General features: G+C 51.1%; 1 protein-coding gene across 1 annotated transcript in view; it reads left to right on the forward strand.

Moving 5' to 3' along the window:
- Positions 1 to 18,204, forward strand: part of SHROOM3 (shroom family member 3) — a 249,595-nt gene that overhangs the window by 222,451 nt on the left and 8,940 nt on the right. Inside the window, exons 5-8 of the mRNA XM_065405263.1 lie at positions 1,428 to 4,746; positions 8,720 to 8,796; positions 13,771 to 14,685; positions 17,255 to 17,740. Of these exons, the coding sequence (XP_065261335.1) occupies positions 1,428 to 4,746; positions 8,720 to 8,796; positions 13,771 to 14,685; positions 17,255 to 17,740 (4,797 nt within the window). The remainder of the gene's footprint in view (positions 1 to 1,427; positions 4,747 to 8,719; positions 8,797 to 13,770; positions 14,686 to 17,254; positions 17,741 to 18,204) is intronic.

Below are 18,204 nucleotides of genomic sequence, written 5' to 3' on the forward strand. Positions count from 1 at the left end.
TTTGAGAAGTACCAGGGATTCTTTAGTGACTACAGATTAGCCTGGGGGCTGCTTCACCTTACACCAGCTGCCTCAGAGGACCTGGTAACTTGCTGTTCAGAGCTACGGAGCATCCCCAACTCCCATAAGCTCCAATGGCTGTTGTGGATGATCAGCGCCTCCAATCTCATCCCAAGTGCACGCAGACAGGCACGTGCGTGGAGCAAGCAAGATGAACGGCCTGTGCAGGAACTGGGCCTGCCATTCCAGGAAATACAGCTATTTCTAAGCTGAGTGTGTGACTACTAACCACCCCGAGTGGCTACCGTGTGACTATTTTCTGCACACTACCAAACCCCAGCTGCTGGGCAGCCCATCAGTTAGTGCTTCCCAGCTCAGATCCTTGCTCCCAGAGTGCCTGGGAGTGCAATGGGGCAGCCTGCTCAGCTCCTTGTGTAGGGGAATGAGGGTATCTGTGTCCAGAGGGAGAGCTGCATAGGACAGAGGGAGAGGAAAAGTAGTACCTCAAATTACCCTCTTCAGCCCCAGAAACACCTGATGGAGTGAAACAGGGGTTGTGAGCCCAGAAAGTCCCTCCCAACAATTTAAAACCTCCACACCTTCCCCCTTAATGTGAACAAACCCATTCTGAAACATACGTATGTCTGGAACAAGAGCAGCTACCTCCCTTCCAGTAACTACTTGAATAGTCTTCTTTATGGACAGACAGACTTCCAGGGACCACATCAGAGGTTCCTCCACCAACTTATATCTGACCTAGCTAATGCTCTGCAGATCCCTTAACGGGGAACGCCCTTGCCTGCTAAACTACATCCGCGGTGGGGCTGTAAAGACTTCCTGGGGTCTTATCAAAACACTACTGTAATTTCCTTCCCACACAGACATCCACACATACATGCCCCCCGTCTCCCTTCTGTCTTGTCTGTTTAGTTTTCTCACAGCAAACAAAATTTCTCTGCTACAGTTGAGTTTCCAGGAAGACTGCCAGGGAGTAGCCTTCAACTCCATAAAAAGAAAAAAAATGGAAAAAAAGGGAGAGATTCAATTCCTCCCCCAAGCAGCCACTCCTACTCCCTTGCTCTTTCCCTCTCTGGCATCTGCATTTATTTTTATTTTTTAAATGCTTTGGATGGGTTTGATGGGTGCGGCAAATCTTCCCTGGCTCCAAAGCTTGCACAGTGCTTCCGCCTTTATTTTCCCCCCCACCGCCCCCCCAGTGATAAATAGGAGACATGTGTTGCAATGTCAAGCAATTTCTCTTAGTAAACCAAGATGACTGCAGACAGCGAACAGAGTCAGGCCCAAATATGGGTTTTCGTCTGTTCTTCTAAAAACTAAACATCTTGCCTCTGAGCTCGTTTATAAGCCAAAGCATGCCTCTCTTGCTAACAGTCTATTTTTCCCTTCTCTCTCTCTCTCTCCTCTAGTTCCTCCACGAGTGATCTCTCTGGCTATGACCATGGCTATCTGAGGAGAAGCCCTGACCAGTACAGCTCGTGGGGTAGCATGGAAACCTTGGACCATACCCCTTCTGGATATCACCCTGGCCACCTTTCGCCAGCCAAGTCCACCAACAGCATCGACCAGCTTGCCCAACTCCACAGCAAGAGGGACTCCGCCTACAGCTCCTTCTCCACCAACTCCAGCATCCCCGAGTGCCCGGCGCCTTCCTTCTGCAAGGAGCGCTCCTTCTCCATGGACAACGTGCACTCCCGAGGCAGCCCGCAGGAGGGGATGAGGCAGGCTGACATCAGGTACGTCAAGACGGTCTACGACGCCCAGCGAGGGGTCTCTGAGGAGTACGAAGTGAACTCCTCCACGCTGCGTCCAAGCGGCGAGGGGCGGACGCAGACAGAAGGCCGTGGCTACAGCAGGCTACCTGGTCACAGCCGGTACAGTGGAGTCCCCTTCTGGGGCCAGCAAAGGAGGAGCTCCTCCGACAGTGAGGGTCAGCACCCGAAGGGGCCCCCCATGCCACCAACTCGCAGTGACAGCTATGCGGCAATAAGGCACCACGAGAGGCCCAGCTCCTGGTCCAGCCTCGATCAAAACAGGCCGTGTCGAGCTCAGCCGAAAGGGGCCTGGCCTCCGTCGTCTGGCACTGTCTCCCTGGGGCAGGGACAGCTGCTGAAACCCATGTTTGTGGAAGGGCAGCTGCACACTGTGGTGGAGAAAAGCCCTGAGAGCAGCCCCAGAGTGAAACCGAAGCACAGCTATTCCCAGGCAGCACAGCCAGGACAGCCTTTGCTTCCTACCGGCGTCTACCCTGTACCTTCCCCCGAGCCACACTTTGCCCAGGTGCCCCAGCCTTCGGCAAGCAATAATGGGATGCTCTATCCAGCTCTGGCCAAAGAGAGTGGATACGCTCCACCTCTTCCAGCCTCGTATGAGAAGGCCCCGGTCTGCAGCCATTCTGGCGTCGATGAGAATGGAAACCAAAGCTTTACAAACAGATCGGCCGTCTTTTATCGGCCAGACTACGGGCCACCGGCTGCGGAGAAAAAGCAGGAAGCAAAATTCGCTCAGTACAAACCTCACAGTACATCGGGCCCTGACGTCCATTCGACCCCTTCCCAAAAGGACAAGTCAGGCTCCCTTTATGTGACGTCGCATGGCATCCGGGAGAGCACAAGCAACACCCCACACTCCAACCACAATTCACAGCCACTGCAGGCCCGCTCGAGGGATGCCAGTGAAAGCAAAGCTCTCTATCAGCCCAAGGAGTACTGGGCGGCTGAGTTGCAGGAGGACAAAAATGCTAATCTACAGAAAAGTGAGAGAGACCCCGCCAGCCAGAATCAGTGGTCTTACAGTAAGGCCAAGCAGCTTGGCCTTTCATCCTTGCCGAACAGCCTGGAGAGCACCAGGAGGCAGCATAGTTTGGAGCTAAAGGAGAGGCAACAATGCGAGGGCTGTTCTGACGCCAAACGGTCTTTCACAAATCGCAATAATAAAGCAGAGAGGGATCAGAGAGGGCCAGGGTGTGGCCAGTGGAACGATTTGGACAGACAAGCCTTCACACGGCATGAGGACGACGTCGCCAGCATGGCCCCATTCCACAATGCAGAGCCAAAGTACGAGGCGCCCTCTTCTCTGCTGCAGCCAAAGGCCTCCGATTTCAGCAGGAGCCGGCTAAGCTCCAGCAGCACCCAAAGCCTCCAGCCTGGGAAACTGGAATCCAGCAAGCCCCACTGTTCTGTGCTGGAGAAGGTCAGCAAGATCGAGCAACGTGAGCAAGGCAGTCAAAGGCCCCAGAGCATGGGGGTGCCCAGCTTTGGACATAATTATGGGCCAAATAGGCCAAGCCAATCATCCGGCGCTAGGTGCTCTCTTAACAGCACGGAGGACCTACGAAACAAGTCAAACTCCCAAGAGCATGGCCAGCCAGCCAGCGAACAGTGCAGGCGACCCAGCACGACTGGCTCTGAGACGCCGCCGGGTGTGCAGCCGGTGAGCAGGAACGGGAGCGCGAAGCCTGAGGAGGTTGATTGGCATCCGGTGGAGCAGCAGATGGCAGGGGCAGCAAATCAGGCGCAGCAGAGCGAGTACTACGGTCTGACAAGGAGCAAAAGCACGTTCCAGCTGATGTGCGAGCCAGAGAAGGAAATCCTGTGGCAGGATAATGTCCAAGACGCTCCTGGAACACAGCTGGACACCTCCTTCAGCAGAAACTACAGAAACAGCATTAAAGACGCTCAGTCCAAGGTCCTACGAGCCACATCGTTCAGGCGCAAAGACCTCGACATCAGCCCATCCTTTGGGAGCAAACCCAAGAGGAGTGCACAGAGGCCGGCCTCAGCCCACGTTGGGATGAGGAGCACCACAGCATCCCCTCACATCCCCAAGGAGAGGCACAGCGTCACTCCTACGCAGAACAATGTCCCTCTCCTGGATTACCCTGAGAAGGAGAGCCACGCTGGGCTGCCACAGCACATGTCCCGCATCGGGGGCAGGAAGCGGCTGACGGCCGAGCAGAAGAAGAGGTCCTACTCCGAGCCAGAGAAAATAAACGAAGTGGGTGTCTCAGACCGTGAGCCCTCGCCCTTCTCCCCCCAGAAGAAAGGCCTCCATTTCATCTTCCCAGAGAACACGGTGGCTGACCGGCGCAAGATCTTTGAGCGAGAGAACAAAGCTCGCTCCACCATCAATCTCTCCAAGCCAGAGCTGAAGCAGCTGCAGCAGAACGCACTCGCGGACTACATCGAACGCAAAACTGGGAAGCGGCCTTCTCACGATGCTGGGGTCCTGAGAGAGCGCTCGCAAAGCTCCTACCTGCAAGCCAGCGGCCTGGACAGCCAGAGCCTCTCCTCTGCCTCCAGCATGAATTCGCTTCAGGATCAGAAGCTTTACCACCGGAGAGTGTCACTAGAGCAGGTGTCTAGAACAGGCCGGGTCTCCTCTACCCTTCCCCCTGGGCTGACGGGCTGCTTTGATCTCAATGGGTTTGAACAAAAGAAAGGGCACCAGGATGGCGGCAACAGTTCCTCTGCAAGCCAGTTTAAAATGGACAGACGCCGAGATTACAGAGCCAAACCGGAGCTCCCGAAAAGCACTCAGGCAGGTCAGCGTGGCTCACGCGACCAGCTCCTCTACAGGATGGAGGAGCGGGTCTTTGAAAAGGCCTCATTGCCCGGGAGATCTGGGAAATCGGTGTCTGCAGAAGACTTGCTCGATAGATCTGATAACCAGTCAGTCACGGTGCATGTGCGCTCCAGGTCGTCTCCCACAGCTGACAAGAAACACCGGGTAAGTCCATTGTCCAGCTGATATTCACAGGCTGGGGGTGTTATGATGCTAGCCTGACATTCAGTTATCCGTACTCACAATGCGGTTAAATGTGCCCTGCAATATGGACCATATGGTCTGTTTAAATTAGCCTGGGGCAGTTTGAAATGCCAGCTAGCTGGGTAGCACAGCCTTCCTGTCTTTCTCTTCCCCTGTTTTCTTAATGCTAGGGAGATTTGCTTGGGGAAAGGATGTTGGTGTAAATGCTTTTAAGAGTACATCTGCTCCTGCTGCTTATTCCTCGTCTGAAAGCCTAGGTCTAGAGACTTGGCTGAAGCTCAGAAGCACGGAGCACAACTCTGAAAAGGGGTGTGCAAAGGGGTCCTTAAGTCACCTTTCTGCTCCCCCAAGCCTAGAGCTGCAATGCAGCGGGCCATTTCCCTGGCATAAATTAGAGCAGGCTAGGGGCACTAATGACCCCCAAAGGCCACTACAACAGCTGGGGTGCAGGAAAGCCCAGCCATGCGCCCCTTTCCCCCAGCCATGCCCTCTCTGCTGCCTGCAGGAAGGGGTATGCCTTAGGAGCCATTAAATTACCTCTTCAACCCTGGAGGATCCCCCTACAGTCCAATTGCAGAGGAGAAACTGGGCCAATATTTTCCACATCCAATCGGTTGTTGTGAAAATCGTGATGATGTCACAAATGGGTGGGAGGGTTGAGTGACTCTGTTGGCAGCAAATGAACTTCAAAGAAAGCAAGATCCCGGGCCAGGTCCTCAGCTGGTGTAAATCAGTATAGCTCCATTGACACCACAGCCATGAGCGGAGCTGGGCTGATTCGTCCCACCGTTTTCATATAGGGTCCCTTCGTTGGAAAGAGAGAGAGAGAGTGAGGGAGATGGAGCGAAAACACAGCATGAAAGCTCTATAGGCAGAATTCTTTCTAAAAATGTTTCCTGGCTGCCCACGTAGGCCCAGGTTTTAAGGGATAGCTCCACTCAACAAGAGCATCTGCATCTGGAACCGCTGCCACTGTAAAAAAAAATGTATCCAGTTGCAATATTCTAGTATTTAGTAGAATAAATTAAATAAGGATTGAAGCTCGCAGATGGAGTGCTCTGCTGAGTGAGAGCCTCTCTGAAATGCACCAAGAATGGGAGTCTGCCCTTCCTAAACCCATCATACACTTCACTTTAAATCTCCCACCTTGAAATGCGTCAGTCCTTTTGCTGCTTTTTAAATGGAAAGCATAAAAAACAGCACCTAAATATCAAATGGCTAGAACACCTTACCTAGGTAGTGCTCACACACACACACACACCCCCCATCGTTTTCCCCCCCACTCTGGAGAATGGACCTATCTACATAACATTACTACAACTGCTGTCAATTGTGAAACATTTCATATTCAATGAGAGGACATATCCTTAAGAAAGAGTTATTGTGAAAGCCAAGAAGCAAAGCCCATTCTGACTCCTGGTGCATTTCAGAGCAGGAACAAAAATAAACAGGATTCCAGATGAGAAAGTACAGACAGAAGATATTTTTTTCCCAACCACTAAAAGGTACTTTACGATGGCAGTCTGGAAACCAGTTGTTCCAAGCTCCTGTTTACCAAGCCTGTTGTCTCGGTCAGGGGCACAAATTGTGAGCATCCTGAGACCTTTTATTATTATTTTTCCTGTTGGCTTGTTTTTGCTTTTTTCCCCATGCATGCATTAGTGAGATTGAAGGTGCCAAATGGTGTGAGCTGAGGAACTGATGCTGGGAAGAAGAGAAACAACTGTGCAGATACTCTAATAGACCCCAGTTCAGGAAATCACTTAAGCATGTGCTTAAATCCAGCAGTAAGGGTAACACTTTCAAAAGTGTCCTCAATGATTTAGGACCCAAAGTCCTACTTTTCAAAAGTGCTTTAGGCTTTTGACTTTTGAAAATAGGACTTAGGCTCCTAAAGCAATTAGACACTATTAAAAATTTTACTCTTAGGGCTGGTCCACGCTAACCCCCCACTTCGAACTAAGATACGCAACTTCAGCTACGTGAATAACGTAGCTGAAGTCAAAGTATCTTAGTTCGAACTTACCGCGGGTCCACACGCGGCAGGCAGGCTCCCCCGTCGACTCCGCGTACTCCTCTCGCGGAGCAGGAGTACCGGCGTCGACTGCGAGCACTTCCGGGATCGATCCGGGATCGATTTATCGCGTCTAGAGAAGATGCGATAAATCGATCCCAGAAGATCGATTGCTTACCGCCGGACCCGGAGGTAAGTATAGACGTACCCTTAGACCCTGATTCAGGACAGCATCTTTATGTTTAACTTCGAGCACATACTTAAAAATCCACTGGGACTTAAGTTAAGTGTCTGCTTTCATGAATAGGGATGTTGTTCGGAATTGGGGCTAGAGCCCACAGTACAGAACCAAAAATGTAAAAGTGTGTGTGAGAAGGGGAACACACAATTTTTTTTTTTAACCAGCTCAGCTCCTCTGTGGAAAACATTCATTCCCATTTTATAAGCAGACTTCTTTGGCTCATTGTATGCTATTCAGCGCTTCGCTTATGGTATATGCTTTTCTCTTCATGCTGAATATGAACCCCAGCACAGTGTCGCTGTAGGAATTTGTTTCAAGATGTGAGGAAATCAATAGCCGTGTGGAATTATTAGCCATCTGTCTGCAGAGCACAGTCTCTGTCTTCCTCTCTTTCTCTGCTCGCCTATCTTTCAGCTTCTAAATCAAGATCAGCCCGAACCCTCCCCCTCCCATGCTCAACAATGGAAAGAGAACAAACAAAACCAGGGGAAAATTGAAATGAAGGGCCCTAAATTGAAAACCTCATCAGAAAAGTTAGGGAGGAGAGGTTGAGCTCTTGAAATGAATGCTTGGCATTTACTGTCCTGTCGGGTAATCCTATGGGGGAAGCAATCCGAACCAGATTTCCAAAAGAACTCAGGGTCAGATTTTTCAGTGTTCAACACTGGATTTGCAAATGTGCACAGCACCCAGCAGTTCCCATGGAGACAAGTGACTAGCCTTTCAAAAGAGCCAAGCAGCCAACCTGCTGAGGTCCTTTGAAATCCAGCCATTTATTTTGGTGTCCAAATGGGAGTCTTTGAAGATCTGGCTGTGGGCGCATGATCAGAAATGGACTCCGAAAGGACGGAGAGACTCATTACAGTGGAGCAGTGGTGGTGAGCCGGCTAGGCTTGGGTGGAGCTCTGGTGAGGAAGAGCTACGTGATGGCTTGGTGTCCTAGGAAAAAGGATTTTGCTGCTACACGGCACCATTACCCTGGCCAGCTCAGCATCACTGCAGTACTGACAATTAGCTTCCACTTAGGAAGTCACAGGTCTCATCCGGTTCCCATTTAAGCCACCTGGGGCAAAACTTCCGTTGATTGTAATGGGAGCAAGATCTGTGCTGTGCTTGCACGGGCTGTCCTGCCAATCAGAGGAAGGGCATGATAGGAAAATGGCAGCCTCAGAATCACAGTATGGTTGAAGGCTCTTTCAGTCTCTGGGCAATATTCAACTCTGGCTTCCACTGAGGTAAGTCAGGCCACAGAGCCACTGGCCACAGAAAACCACCACAATCTCCCCTTCCTTGGGTGACCAGCAGGTGGCCAGGGCAGCAGGAAAGGGAGCGGTGTTGGCCGGGGAAGTGAGGGTAATGGCTGATTCATGGCATCTCCACAGCAGCCTTCACCGGGGGGCACCTCTGAAGGGAACGTAGGCCCCCATCCTTCTGTGGAACCTCTTAGGGAGGGTGGTGGTAGAAATGCTGCTGAGCAGGCCTCCGTGTGTTAGCTGGGGTGAATCCATTTGGTTTAGCTAGCACCTCAGAAGGTCCCTGGTGGCATAGTTTTACTCTAACCACTAGACCACACTCCCATTCTTGACTTCCCAGTGTAAATGACACACAGAGTGCTCTGGTGTTAAGAAGCTTCAGACGTTTTCAACCTTCTGCTCACTCTGCTCCTTATTGCATTCCAGGACTTGCTGAGAGGGGAAAGTAATGAATTTGGCCACTTGGTGAAAAATCCTTCTTACATGGCTGGCGCAGGAGACAGGTAGGTTTATATTTATGTCTCTTCTCCAGCTGCTGGTGCTAACCCCTTTATTGTTGGCAGCAACTGTAATATGTCCTCGATTTAAATGAATGGGATATTAGGAGCTGGACAAACCATATGCTTTGGGTGCACTGGGAGACCTCATTTTGGTTGTCTTATGTGGCACACCTGGAGAGTTAGAGGGGCTAAGCTGCTGTTAGCTCTTGTTTTTCAGCATAGAAATTAGTTAAAGGTAAAACCCTTCTCTCAGATCTCCTCTCCCCGATGCACATTTCTGTAGCATGGTCTGTCCTCGTTTAGTATGCAGAAGTCCCGTTAACTTAAAAATAACACTTCTCTCTGACAGTGTTTGACCTGCTATTGTTAAATGTCACGTCTTAAGTTCCTGGGTCTCTGTAAATCTCTACAACCACAACTGAGAGAAACTGGAGGAAAATTACCCTAATGTCCCTATATGTTTATTTGGCCCTGATCCAGCAGGGTACCTAATCTTAGCACATGAACATTCCCATTGGCTATAGGTGGGCAGGTGGTTAGGTACCTTGCTGGACTGGGGGCTTTGCCGTGAGGCAGTTTCCTTGTTTTCCCTGTACAGTCAGGGTCTTTCTCTCAGTACTGGTGGAGGGACACATTTAAATTTGACTGTAAAGCCCACAAAATAGGTAGGGGGTGCAGGGGCATGCATAGTACTGACACTGCTAAGTAACAGGGTTTTTGATACTGACCAGATTTCACGTTGATCTGTTTTATGTATTTGTTTGTATTTAAATATTAAGAAGACTCCTATACAAAGCTCTAGACACATGTGATCACAGCAAAACCCAGGCAGTATTAAGATAATTATTCAAAAAGGAATTCTGCTCTCCGGCCACCTACAAAAAAGATACTTTCCACCCTTTCATCATGTTGGGAATCACACCCCCAGCCATCTCCCAAATCGCCATCGAACGGCATCGGGGCAACAATGCAGTGAGTGCTGGAAATGCAGTCCAGGTGGACAAGACAGGGCAAGTCAGAGACAGGATATTGGATTAGATGGCTCTGATCCAGTCAGGGCCAGCTCTAGGATTTTTGCCGCCCCAAGCTAAAACAATTTTGGCCCCCCCCCCCCCCCGTTTTTTAATTACCCCACCCCCGGCCCCGCCTCAACTCCGCCCCTTCCCCGAATCTCCAGCCCTGCCTCCTCCCCCCAGGCTCTCAAGCCTAGGAGGGAGGGAGGGAGAGAGGGGGAGAAGCGGCGCACGCGCCGCGGCCACTCGGAGTCTCCCCCTCCCTCCCAGGCTCTCAAGCCTGGGAGGGAGGGGGAGCAGCGGCGCGCGAATCAGCTGTTTCGCGCGCCGCGGCCGCTCGGGATCTCCCCCTCCCTCCCAGGTTTGAGAGCCTGGGAGGGAGGGTGAGTAGCGGCGCGCGAGCGGCAGCAGCAGCGGAGGTGAGCTAGGGCGGCCGGGGCACATTTTTAGGGGCGGCAGGGGCGGCATTCTGGCGCCGGCCATGCCGCCCCTAAAAATGTGCCGCCCCAAGCACCAGCTTGTTTTGTTTCCAGAGCCGGCCCTGGATCCAGTCTCACAACTCCTGTGCCCCTTAGAGATTTGTAGTGTAAACCACAGAAGAGAATTTTGCCCTACGTCGCCACCATTTTTGAATATTTAAAAACATGCAGTTTTCCTACAGGGCTTGAACAATGTTTGCAGTGCTCATTAGAGAATGACACAGCTGGCTCTTATTCTTAAACTCTTCCTGCCCTCTCCATTTTTTTTTTTACCTTCAGTGTTTCATAATTCTTCACTGCATTATAACTTCCATTGTTTCCTTCTCTGTTCCAAGCAGCGTTCTAAGTAACTAGATTTAACACCAGGTCTGAAAGCGAGCCAAGAGGGGCAGGAAATGGGTTATTCTGTTCTGTGTTTTCCTGCCAAGAGCAGCATTCCTGGATTATTATTACTATCTTCACATCTTTGTGATGTTCCTACTGCATCCGCAGCGCGTGCGTTATATTAGCATATTTTCCCGTGGAATGTAAAGTGCCTTGCACTTAATGGTCAGGCTTCTTTGGATAGATAAAACATGGCTGTAGGGACCAAATACACCCCTGAAACTCCTCTGACTCTGGGAAGTTACGGGCCCATTCACCCCAGCCCTGCACTGGGCCCATGTCACGTTGTGTACCTGGGTTTTGTGTGTGTGCCATTCATGTGCTTGAAAAAAACATAGCTGGATCACTACTCGGTGGTGACACTTTTTTGTTCATGTGTTGCCTGGAGACTCCACAAAGGATCCTCTGTGGGTGGTTTTGTCTCATCAACCCCACTGTGACATGTAGGCTGACCAGATAGCAAGTGTGAAAAATTGGGGCACTTTTTTGGGGGAGGGAGAGGGAGGAGGGACATAGTTGCGTATATAGGACAAAGCCCCTAATATCGAGACGGTCCAGATCATATTGGGACCTCTGGTCACCCTGCTAACGCAGACATGAGCAGTGTCAGCTGTGGGTGTTAATATCAGAACCAAATGTTTTGAGTCTGACCCTACACCACTAAAGTGAGTGGGAGTTTTGCCTATGACTTCAGTGGGAACAGGCCTGGACCCTTCCCAGATTTAAAAAGCCCAGTTAGGCCATATTTTGATTCCCTTACTCACATCAGTGAAGTCACATGAGGAGGCCCCCTGAAGTCTATAGGACTACTTGCACCAGTCACTGCGCCCCAGTGTGAGTAAGAGGGTCACAGTCTGGCCCATATAGAACAGTTCAGGCACATTAGAATACAATATAGTATGATACATTCTGTGCTGCGCCTCCTGAGAGAACAGCCTGAGAGGGGAGGAAAGGTAGCTGTAAGCAACCTTTGTGCCACCCAGATTGTACCTGCCAGGGACCAGTGTGACCCCTGGTGTAAATTAGAGCAGCCCCAATGGCTGCGCTACCTTATGACAGCCTCCCTATGGCTGCCAATGGACTGTTCTGCAGCCCCGAATAGCTAAAGCTCTGAGTGCTATAGCTTCTCCCCCTCACATCCTCAATACCTCCCCCAGGTTTGCCCCCAGTGCACCCCTGATGCCGAGGGGCGCAAAGGGAGCAATATAGGGTCACGTATGCCAGACCTATGCAGCTCCTATGCTAGTGGAATTCTCCCCGGTTGTTGCTCTATACACTGCCAGAGTGGTGACCAGAATCCAGCCCTATTTCTTTAAAAAGAGCTTTGTTAGAGCAGGGTTAGTCCTTTAAATGGACAAGTGAAATGAGACCTCATTAGAGCTAATGTGGTCCCTTGACTTGTATTCCTTTCCGTATGCTGCGTTGCCAAGTTCCAACATCTGGGTTGTTAGTGCCGTATGTGTAACTGATGTGGCTCTACCAGTTTTGAGGATCAGCAAATGTTCCTACCGTGTGACAGGTCTCTAAATTGGAGAACTACCATCCGGTCCTTGTGACAAACACTGAGTGGCTCAAAGATCACACATCGCTGCTGTCCAAGAACCACAGACAGCCCCATCTTCCCAGCCATAAGCTGCCAAATTCTGTTCTCAGTTACACCAATGTAAATCCAGAGTAACCCCAAGGCTTTGATAGAGTTATTGCTGATGTACACCAGCATAACCTAAAGCACCTTTTGGCCCCAAATCTCATACAGCACATGTTACAGATCATTTCAATAGTGCAGTCTTTAAACTATATACAAATATAATGGCAATGCTATAGGATTTTTTTTCTACAGCCTAATGCATGCTTGGAATATCTTGTATGTATTATTAATTGTTATCATCATTCATTTTGTTTTCCAGCTAAATAACTGCTCAGGTTTTATATGATGAATTTTATATGATGTTCTAAGTGGGGCTTTCACTTATAAGACTAGTGCTGTATTTCTGATTCATTTGAGAACATCCTTAAAAGTGGTGTGAACAATTTAGTCTGTTGTCCATTCAGATTGGTAGCTCACTGGGGCAAAGTACTTGTCTTTGTATTGTCTGCAAAGTGCCTGGAACCCATTTGGCACTATGTAAAAAAAAAAACACACACAACACCCCAACCCTACATTAAAAGAACATTGATGTTGCAAAGTTGAGCACTCAAAAGTTAGGGAATGTCAGAATTAAGTTTGCCTCTGCAAGCTTACTTGGGTCCTCCTTGTGTGTATGCATTACGATAAGTCTAATAAGTTGCATTAATAGTACAAAATATGCTATTTTTCCAGAGGACCTCACAGTTGTAAGAATTTTTTAAGATGGATAAAACAATATATCTCTCCCTAGTCTCATTCTTGGAAGCAGTTGAACTATTTTAGCTGAAACTTTCAAAAAAAAAAAAATCAATTTAAAGCAGACACCCAGCATGGGACCCACACAGTTTAAATTTGGCAAAATTATAAGCAACTGAAAACAGAATCTTCTAATAAGAAGTGTCTGGCAACCTTAAATCTAGGAGTCGCTACCTGCACTGCCAATAATAAATCAAGATGCTGACTGGAGCTAAATAACTAATTCATTGGGCCTACGTTGTCCCTGTATAGATAGCTGTGTTGCTTAGTTCCTACATGATTTGCTATGTTGCCTGCATTATTAGCTACAGTTTCTGCTGTTTTCTGTAAGTTGGATCAAACTTCATGAATCTCATGCCCACAGAAATATAGTTCTCCTACAGTCCTCAAACCAGATTATTCACCCTGTTACACATCAGCCTTTGAAAAAAATAACCTATTCATAGATTAGTTGTAATTTTTATTTCTCTAGGTCCTTATATGGTGCCCAGCCCATCACCATAATATCTGTGCGCCTATGCTAAGTGGACCAGAATTAACTGCTGGTTTCACCCATGCAATCCCATTGAAATCAGCTTTAACTGGAGGCAGAAATTGGCAGCATGCCTCCGGTATTAAGGTCTAATGTGAGTTCTTAGCTTTTTAAAGGGATACATGGCAGCTACGTTTGCTCCCTGAATGAAAATGTTAGATTTATGGTAGTTATATCTTGTCTTAGGTCCGACAGCAGTAAGAAAAGAAGCCACTCTGAAAAGCCAACAATCCCAAATTATCGTCCCCATCCTCCTGGCAATGACCTCACAAGCTCATCCACTCTGATTGAGAGCTACCAGGCCTCAGAACCCCCTAGGCATATCAGCAGGACTCAAAGGTGTGTCCCATCGCCAACAGACTTGAAGAATCATTCTTCTGAACCTAAGCAGGGCGCCAGACCCTTGCTCCTTAACCGTATTCCTTCTGGACCTGGCCAGTCCTCATCTAGCGCTGCTTATTCCACCCAGACTCCCTCAGACCTGCAGGCTGCTGGGGACAGCCTGGCAATGAGGCAACGTGCCAAACTAGACGCCGTCCCCCCCGAAGGCAATGATAACGGTCAGGCACGGCCTCTGTACCGCGATGCCAGCTCCCCTGAGGACTCAGCCGAAGAAGCGATACAGAGAAGGGCCATGCTGCCTCAGAGACACTTCCCACCAAAAGTGAAATGGGCTCATTCGGTCAATGATGACAGCTTCCTAAAGGGCTCGGTGTCTTCTCAGGTGTCTGGGCAGAAGCTCTTTCCAAGATGGCAGAGCCTACCGACACAAAGCAGCACTTCTTCCGATTCAGAGACGCCTCCTCCCTCTGGGAAGATCTCTCTGCGGATCTCCGAGTCAGGCCTTCAGCTGACTCCCCCACCGGGCGTGCCGGAAGAAGGAGACGATGAGGTGTTTATCAAGGACTTGCAGCCTGGTGCTGCAGGGACTGCATTTAAACCCTCACCCCCTCTGCCACCACCTCCTCCTCTTCCTGAGTGGAGCCCCAGCGCTTTCACAGGCGACGCAGAGATATTTCCACCTCCTCCCCCGGCTGCATTTGAAGCAGGTGGGGCAACAGGAGACAAATCCACGAGGCTTATAGAAGAGGCCAAAGCAAGGTAAGGGAGAGCTGTAATGCCATCGTGTCTTCCCGGGCCAGTTTTAGTCTTTGTAGGGCCATAAGGGGTAAGATATGCCGGGCCCAATCCGTCTGACGGACCACCCTCACCCCCAGCATTGCATACCCATGGGACCCATTCACAGCCACCAGCTGAGCGGAAAGGCTTCTAGGGAGTGTACACACACAGCAAGGAAAGCAGGGAAGTTGGACAAAGTCTCTGTCACCAGGGCTTGCTAGCCTCTGGCTCTGTGGGCGGACAGGGAAGGATCAATGACACTAAGGAAGAAGGAGAATGCTGAGACTGTGGTCTCTGCTATACAAGGGGGCAGATGAAATGGTTCCTTCTGGTTTTCAAGCTCTGTGGCGCCTACACGGCAATAAAAAACCCGCGGCGCCTACTCTTCCTTGTGGGGCTTGGGCTGCAGGGCTAAAAATAGCGATGTCGACGCTCGGGCTCGGTCTGGAGCCTGGGGTCTTGAGACCCACCCCCGTCAGAGCCCAGGCTCCGGCCCAAATCCGAACGTTTACACTGCTGTTTTTAGCCTTGCAGCCCGAGATCTGTGAGCCTGAGTAAGTACCCAAAGTTGGCAGGTCCATTACTGTAGGTGGCACTGGCCGGGCAAGGGGGTCCCTTGTTAAACAGGCCCTGTGCAGCTGTATGTGTCTCATAAACCTATGCTATCACTGGGGCCTGTAACTAAGAGAATATACTGGGCCTGATTCTCCTCTCAGTTACAGCACAGACTTCAATGGAGTTACTCCTTATTCACTGCTGCGTGAGAGGAGAGTCAGTCCTGGGGTTCTGACGTGCTGCGGTGGGTGCTCTCCATTCCAGTGGTCAGAGGGACGTCCCAGGTTTTGAGGGGGATGATCCAGGGGTGAAAGTAACTGAGGACACTTACCGGTACGGGGGGTGGCTCTGGCCCCCGGAAGGGGCGGGGCCTTGGGCGGAAGGGGCGGGGCTGGGGGGTCCGCATCCCCCAGCCAGCACTTGGACCGCGTCGCCCAGGGCTCCTGTGTTGATTTAAAGGGCCCAGAGCTCCAGACACCGCTGCTGCGGTAGGGGCAGCGGCGTCCGGAGCCCCGGGCCCTTTTAAATCGCTGGCCCCAGGGCAGCTGCTCCTTTTGCCCCCCCTGCCCGTCAGCGGCCGGGGGGGCAAAAGGGGCAGGGACGTTAAAGTGCTGCAGGGTCCTTTGCCGCAGTAGTGCTTTAACGTTGCTGTGCCCCCCCCCCCCCGCTCCCGTCGGCGGCCCCGCCAATGGGTGGGGGGCGCAGCAACATTAAAGCGTTGCCGCTGCAAAGGACCATCCCCAAAGCCCTGCCGGGGCAGCGCTTTAATGTCCGGGTCCCTTTTGCCTCCCCTGTCGGCGGCTCTGCCGATACGAACCCTACTGGCAGTGCCGCCGACAGAGGGAAGGGGCAGCGACGTTAAAGCGCTTTAAGGACAGTCCTTTACTGCAGCAGCGCTTTGAGGATCCTTAGAAGTGCTTCCACAGCAAAAGACTGTCCTTAAAGTGATGGCGCAGCAGCGCTTTAACGTTGCTGCCCTTACCCCCTCCCCCCCACTGTCGGTGGCCCTGCTGGTACGGACCCTAGCGGCAGGGCCCTCGACAGGAGGCAAAAAGGGAAGGGACATTAAGGCGCTGCCACGGCAGCGCTTTAATGTGGGCTGGGTGTGGGCCAGTGCAGGTTCTTACCGGTATGGAGTACCGGCCCGTACCGGCTCACTTTCACCCCTGGGATGATCCCACATGAAACCTAGGCATGCAGGATCAAAGTGTCCCAGAATATATGGCAGAGCCTGTGCAAAACGATCCTGTCACAACAGGGCGACTGGGTGTCAAGAGGTGGCCACGCAAATATCGCAGCTCCCGAATACAATGAGTTTATCCCGCCGGAGTAACTTGTAAAGCAGGCTGTGGGCTGGTGTAAGTCAGAGCAGCTGTGTGGACTTCAAAGGAGCTACCCCAAGTTACACCAGCTGAGGATCGGGCCCATCCTGACTTTATTAGCAGGGCTGTGGCAGTGAGTTGTTAAGGAACCTTTGGTGTCAGTGTGAAAAGGACCGCTAGGATTTGAACTGTTCAGGCTTATTCTCGTTCCCAGCTTGAGAATGTCAAGCTGATTGACTTCCTTGTGGGGCTGACGAACCTGATCTCCGAACGCTTGCTAGGAGGGTGGCTGCTGTAGTTTAAGGTCCCACAGCAAGGATCAGCTTGTTACGTGTCACTGGGAGTGAGCGCAACAGTTGCCCCATATTGTCCAACACAAGAAGTTTGTAACTCACCCATTCGATCTTTACTGGAATAAGGAAGCAACCGTGTTCGGAGTCATGGGGATCATTTACTTCTGGCGCCACTAGCTTCCTAGAGTGGGTTTTTCTAGGTACAAACACTTAGCGAGAGGCTGTCTCTGCCCCAAAGAGCTTACAGTTCAAATAGACCAGAGAAAGTGGAGTGGAAAGGGAAATGTGATTTACTATACACCTCTCTTGCTTGTGCCGTACCTTCACTGTCCAAAAGGAGCCCTTCACCCCATGTTTATCATAGAACTTTTCTGTCCACAGCAGCTTGGGCAGGTTTCCCAGGAATCTGGCTGACAGGGAGAAGCCGGGGTTGAGTTCCATCAGCAGGGAAAACAGCTGGGCCGCTTCACCGTCTGTTGGGAACACTGAGTCACCGCACCAGTCGCCTGCCGCTCAAGGGGAGCGGCCAAACTCTGCGAAGCAGAATGCAGCACAACTCGGGGGCAACCTGAAAGAGCCAGACACCCAGGGGAAGGATTCGGAAAATGGTGGCCTCAGCCCCGGGACTCAGGGCACAGCTATTCAAGTGATAAAGAAGAAGACCCCGGAGGATATTAAGTCAGAGGCCCTGGCCAAGGAAATCATCCACAGGGATAAGTCTCTAGCAGATATCCTGGATCCAGACTCCAAAATGAAGACAACCATGGACTTAATGGAAGGGATCTTTCCCAATGGAACCAGCTTGCTGAAAGAGAAAAGGAAGATGATGCAAAAGAAAGCCAGCAGGCCGGTGCCTGAGGATGACAGGTGAGCCCGGTTCATGTGGGGGGTTGGCTGATATGTAAGAAGAGCTATTTCGCCTGCTCGCTTGTATGGAAGAGTGCAGGCTGAATTCTTCCTGCCAGTGAGGCTGGAGCACTAGTTTGCGCTCAATCCCCATACACTGGGATTAGCAAATCATTCTGTAAAAGGGTTTCCTACCGTCTTGGCTGTGCGTAGCCATTGGCCTCGGGACCTTCTCTCCTCTAAGCTCCAGGACACTAAGGCCAGTAGAGAATATGGTGCTGAGTTTGGTATAGAGACATGGGGAGGGAGAGGTTGCTTCACTCCACCCAGGAGTGCCCCCAGCTTTTTTGCCGCCCTAGGCGGCGGAAGGTCCCATCCCCGAAATACCGCCCCCGACAGAGGCGGCGGAAGGTCCCGCCCCCGAAATACCGCCGTCGACCGAGGCGGCTGAAGATCCGGCCGCCGCGGTCACCGCCCCCCAAATG

The sequence above is a fragment of the Emys orbicularis genome, chromosome 5 (genome assembly GCF_028017835.1).
Source record: "Emys orbicularis isolate rEmyOrb1 chromosome 5, rEmyOrb1.hap1, whole genome shotgun sequence".
In the NCBI taxonomy this organism is placed as follows: domain Eukaryota; kingdom Metazoa; phylum Chordata; order Testudines; family Emydidae; genus Emys; species Emys orbicularis.